The 6205-nt window shown below is 37.8% G+C and overlaps 1 protein-coding gene across 1 annotated transcript; it reads left to right on the top strand.

The window, feature by feature from the left end:
• Positions 1–1336: 1336 nt before the first annotated feature.
• Positions 1337–6199, top strand: LOC103132875 (protein NLRC3-like; the record flags this gene model as incomplete). Its single annotated transcript, XM_007544649.2, has 3 exons — positions 1337–1432; positions 2742–3023; positions 4609–6199. Coding segments are annotated over exons 1-3 (1901 nt in total), but the record flags the coding sequence as incomplete, so codon positions are not given.
• Positions 6200–6205: the final 6 nt, after the last annotated feature.

Below are 6205 nucleotides of genomic sequence, written 5' to 3'. Positions count from 1 at the left end.
TTTTCATCTGTAACCCAGACAACCAGCTGAGTTTGCTCCCAGTTTCATCGTGGAGTCAAACTGGTACCAGTAGGTTCTGAGTGTTTGTGGCCCGGCTGAGATATCTGGGTTCTGGTTGGCGGATGGAAAATATTTCAATATGAAGTCAATAATTTATTGATCAGAGAGGATTTCTCTGGGCTTTTATCAGTAGAAAATCCAGATTTAATCAGTCTGTGGTGACAGAGGACAGCTGATCACATTTCAATCAATTATTGATCAATAATAAATGATTATGGTGACAAAACAACACAGCGCCCCCTAGAGTATTTAAAACCATCCACTGCTGTTATTTAGACCTGAACTGAGTTAAAACATCAAACCATCAGAACCAATAAAAACTATTGGACCTGATTTACACACCCAGCAGGAAGTCGGCCATTTTGGATCAAATGTTTTATTGTATTTTATTTTTTATTTATTTTATTTTTTGACATTTTGACCTTATAAGTAATAACTAAAGTAAAAATCTGAGATTTGTTTGTGAAAGCTCAAATGTTTAAACTTCTTTAATACCAAGAAAACTTTCCTCCACTCCGACCGTCGTTCTGTTTCTGAGTCTGTTTTTAAAATAATTTAGCAAATATTTGCTAAATTATTGGTTCAATCACAATAATAATTTTTCTCTTAATAGTAAGTCTGTTTACATGTTTTATATTTTAATCTCTGAATTCTTTCACTGATATTCCAGCCTTCATTTTCTCCTTTAGTCTGAACTTGTTTTAATGAAACAAATCAAAGTTCCTGGTGAAGTAAAGAAATCTACTTGTTGTTAAATCTTTATCTATTTTTGGTTCAGAGCTAAATGTCGGTTCATTTAACATAAATGAACTGAGTCTCTTTAGAATCACTGCAGCTTTTCCTCTTTGGGTTGGTAGCAGGATTTTGACCTTTGACCCAAATGGCTGCAGTGAGTCTTTTAGTTTCCAAGTAAAACTGCAGCAAATGTGTTAAGTTGTTGTTTTGCCATCTGGAGACCGAAGACGGAGAATAGCAGAAAACTGTTTCTGGAGGAGCTTTCTGCAGCTGATGCTGCCACCTGGTGGCAGCAGCAACACATTACAGTCAGATGGTAAAAATCAAGAGGTGAAGATGTTTACATTTCAACCTGAAGGAAATCAGACGAACATTATTTTTTGTAAATAAAGATGTGATAAATGTATTTTTATATCACTGATGGTTTTTAATAGTTAGCTCTGAAACTTTCATGATTACATAAATGTGTTTTTCTGGAGGGGTCTGTGCTTGTGTGTTTTAAATAAGTACTTTTAGGGTATTTTTAGTTTCCATTCCAACTGTATAAAATAAACTATTCTTGAAATGAAGCCTCAAACATAATGAATCTTCATGTTTTCCAGGTAAAAGATGGCGCAGCAGCAGGAAGTGGATTTCGGTAAGTGATGAGAAGCAGAAATGAAGAATCTTAAAGGAACAATCTGACCAATCACAGCCTGTGTTGCTGCCATGTGATGAAGCTCAGCCTCAGTGTATTTATTGTTTTCATGCTTCCTGTTCAGTGAAGCTCTGGTGGAAACATTGTGAGTTTCTGTGAAACCTGAAGGTAAAAACTGAACTGAGATGGAAACTAAAAGGAACTGAAGTGAAGAACAGGCCAGCAGCTCTGATACTTCAGGAATATTTACTATAATTAATTTATCCAGTAATCACATCATTTATTAATAATTTATTATCTCAGACTTGCTGTGTCTTTTATTCCAACACTTGGTGACAGAGATGTGTTAAGAGAATACAATCATGAACTTCTGCCTCGTTATATTCTCTTGTGCTCCCGGATTCAGTGATTCCATGTGTGGAAACAAAAGCCACACACGCATAACAGCGTCACAATCATCAGCATTTATTCAAAACATCAGAAACCTCAGAGCACAAACAACACATGAATTTACCTGAGAGAGAAAAAGACAAAAGATGGAAACGACAAAAAGCAAAGACGTCTTTGGAGAAGTTGCAAAGATCAAAATCTAATTTGTTACTCCTGTGTAGAAAGTTTTTATAGTCAAGAATTCAAATAAGACGTATCTTTGCTCATCCAACCAGGAGCTGTCTCTGACCCTCTCTCTATAGCCATTTGTCCCCCTTTGCTGTTTAATGGCTTTCATGGATCAGTTTGAAAAGCTGGAACTTTTCCTGATTTGTTTTCCCAGACAGACAAAGAGCAGATCAAACGATCTGCTGTAACTACAGGTAAAATAAAGGTCAATAGGGCAGAATAAGTTATTAATTTCAAAACTAGAATTAGGCTATTTCAATCAAGACATGTTAAGTTTTAAAACTAGCTTATTTTAAATTTATTTTCTTAACAGATGCTAAAGCTTAGAGATGGAGATGAAGAAAGAAAAGTGATGAAAATGTTAATCGTTCAATATTTTCATCACAATATCCACCAATAATATCATAATTTCCTGTTTTCCTAAAATAGTGCAGCTCCATATTTAGAAGGTGTTTCTTTTATTGTTCTTCCTGCAGTGAGGAAAGAAAGTGATGAACCAGAAGCTTCATTTGGTCTCATGTAGACAGAATCAGTGGTCGTCACTCAGATATGAGGCAGAAACACAACAGCAGGTTTAGACCTGAGGATCAACAGACTCTGAATCTCTGGATGGAGCAACAATAGTTGATCTTCATCACGTTTTTCTATCTGACCTCAGTTTGAATGAATGTGTTTTTGTTTCTGCCTGCAGAGGAAAAACTTTTCAAGGTTCGCAGTGAGTTTGTGGAGAGAGTTTCTGAGGAAATCCTGAAGCGGCTCCTTGATGACCTTCTATCAGATCGGGTCTTTACTCAGTCAGAGATGGAGGGTATACTTCAGAAGAACCAAGCCAGAGAAGACAAGGCCCGTAACACCATTGATGCTGTGAGGAAGAAAGGACAGGAAGCCTGCAGATTGATGATCAGACGTCTTCACCACAGAGATCCCACTCTGTCCAACCAGCTGAGTTTGTCCTCTTTGTCTCCTGTTACAGGTGAGACACACAGTTCATTAAAGCTGTTTTTACAGCCTCTACTGTCTGTGATTCAACTCTAAATCATAATTAAATCATTTAGATTCAAATATCGTTTCAAATATTTTCTGATTTCAAAATTTGTCACCAGAGAAAAGGTTAAATATATTAATCTGCTTGATATGTGATGACACAATATGGATTCTCAGTTCAGCTTGTTGAAAATTAAACTGCATGAAACTGAAATTCAACTGATTATGTTATTATGACATGTTAAATTAAAAACAATTGATGGGTAAATATAGATTATATTTTTTGACACTGAATGATGATCAACAAAAGTTTAGAGCAACTTGTGAAGCCAATGGAGGTGAAATAAATGCTTCTGTAGATTTTTAATGATCAAACATTTCCTCTACATTTAAAAATAAATGTACTGAAGCAGCTGAGGTCAATTTTCCTCTGATGTTTGCAGCGATGAAGAACCTCCAGGTTCTGGTTCTGATGGGCTCAAATAAACCCAGATATTAAATTTTATCTTGGAGAAAATAATTGCTGGGCCAAACATGATGACAAAGACTCAGATCAGCTGATTATTTCACTATAAATATAAATAAATTTTGGTATTCTATTTTCTTAAATGTCAAGCCCTTTTGAATTTAGGAAATGCAGTCAGAAGATGTAAACCAGGAGCCACACCTGAACTTTATTTATTTTAAATCCAAATTCACACACCAAGCTAATATTTACTTTGGTCTTTCACATGTTTGTGCAAACAGCAGCTCTGACTGAACTCTGACACAGCTGCATCGTTTCTCTTTTTGTTGCTTCCTGTTCTTCAGAGCGATAAACTAAAAACTGAAATATGGAATATATTTAGATAACCATTGATGTAAATCTTCCCAGAAGGCCTGAGCATATATACAATCATGGAAAGGTGGTCAGAGGTCTCAACATGGTCAGTTCAGGACAGATGATTAATAAATTCAAAGCCAAAACATTTACATAGAAAATCAGAGGATGAGTTTGAGCTACTGAGAATCTCTTCAGCTTTAGGTACTATAGAAAATTAGTAAAACTTTGATCTTGATGCTTTTTTCAAATCTGATAGTTCACTAGACTCATTTTGATTGAGATTGTAATTTCAAATTAACCAGTTTGGTAAAACTCAAAGGTCAGAGGTCGCTCTGTGGGAAACATGTCTGAGACCTTCAACCAGAGAAAAACATGAAAGACTTTTAATGAGCAAAACTGATTCTAATCATCTCTGCAGTTTTTGTTTACAGTTTTTGTTACCTAACAGATTTTTTGTCAGGTTTTAACTTTTTGTTCATTTATTTACTTTGTTCTTTTACCAGTCGCCTCAGTAGCTCAAGCCTGAGTTTTCACAGAATTACAAATTAATCTCAACATTTCTTCATCCTCAACGACTGAAGTCAGAATGGTTTACTTGTTTAGATGAGAAAATATTATAAAATACTATAAAAATGTATTTTTTCCTTCATTAAAGTTTACATTCAAACCTCCTCTGAGAATATCAAAAATAATTTTATTCCTTATGTTTAGCTAAAGTCTCTCCTGTTGTGTCTTTGTCTCTCTTTTTTAGATATTGTTGGTCAGTATCAGCACGACCATAAACAGTTTCTGAAGAAGAAGTTCCAGAGACTCTTTGAAGGCGTCGCTGAACCTGGAAAACAAACCGATCTGAACCAGATCTACACTGAGCTCCACATCACAGAGGGGTTAACTAGAGAGGTCAACCAGGAACATGAGGTCAGACGGATTGAAACAGCATCCATGAAACAAGAAACAATCAGAAGAGAAGACATCTTTAAACCTGGAAGTGATCAACCAATCAGAACAGTGATGACCATGGGAGTGGCTGGCATTGGGAAAACACTGTTAACACAGAAGTTCACTCTGGACTGGGCTGAAGGCAAAACCCACCAGAACATCCAGTTTATATTTCCATTCACTTTCAGAGAGCTGAATAACTTGAAAAAGAAAAAGTTCAGCTTGGTGGAACTGATTCATAAATTTTTTACTGAAACCAAAGGAATCAGCAGCTTTGAACAGTTCCAGGTTCTGTTCATCTTTGATGGTCTGGATGAAAGTCAACTTCCTCTGGACTTTGATAATAATCTGATCCTGAATGATGTTACAGAGTCCAGCTCAGTGGATGTTCTGCTGACAAACCTCATCAGGGGGAACCTGCTTCCCTTTGCTCTCCTCTGGATAACCACACGACCTGCAGCAGCCAATCAGATCCCTGCTGACTGCGTTGGCATGGTAACAGAGGTCAGAGGGTTCACTGACCCCCAGAAGGAGGAGTACTTCAGGAAGAGATTCAGAGATGATGAGGAGAAGGCCAGCAGGATCATCTCCCACATCCAGAAATCAAAAAGTCTCCACATCATGTGTCACATCCCCGTTTTCTGCTGGATCACTGCTAAAGTTCTGGAGGAAATGATGGAGACCAGAGAGGAAGGAGAGCTGCCCAAGACCCTGACTGAGATGTACATCAAGTTCCTGCTGGTTCAGCTCACAATCAAGAAGAAAAAGTTTGATGGACAACGAAAGACAAAATCTATCTGGACTAAAGAGAACAAGAAGCTGATTGAGTCTCTAGGAAGACTGGCTTTAGATCAGCTGCTGAAGGGAAACCAGATCTACGACAAAGATCTTGTTAAATGTGGCATCGACACTGAAGATGCTGCGTTGTTCTCAGGAGTTTTCACTGAGATGTTTAAAGAGGAGACTGGGCTGGGCAACACCTCTGTCTACTCCTTTGTTCATCTGAGCGTCCAGGAGTTTCTGGCTGCCGTCTACATGCTCCACTGCTTCACCAGCAGGAGGTCAGAGGTCATCAAGACGTTCCTGGGAGAAGATTACAATGTAACATCTCTAGATGAGTTCATGAAGAAAGTCATGGAGAAATCCCTCAGCAGTAAAAATGGCCACCTGGACCTGTTTGTCCGCTTCCTTCATGGTCTCACTGTGGAGTCCAACCAGAGACTCTTAGAAGATCTGCTGGGTCAGACAGAGAACCGTCCAGAAACCACCCAGAGAATCATCACCAACCTGAAGGAGATGAACACTGACGATATTGCTCCTGACAGAAGCATCAACATCTTCTACTGTCTGATGGAGATGAATCACATTTCATTTACTCAGGAGATAAAACAGCTCCTCATATCAGGGAA

Source organism: Poecilia formosa, unplaced genomic scaffold (genome assembly GCF_000485575.1).
Source record: "Poecilia formosa unplaced genomic scaffold, Poecilia_formosa-5.1.2 Scaffold1440, whole genome shotgun sequence".
NCBI classification, from domain to species: Eukaryota; Metazoa; Chordata; class Actinopteri; order Cyprinodontiformes; family Poeciliidae; genus Poecilia; species Poecilia formosa.
The sequence above is the reverse complement of the archived record's forward strand: the minus strand, read 5'-3'. Positions and strand labels throughout refer to the sequence as shown.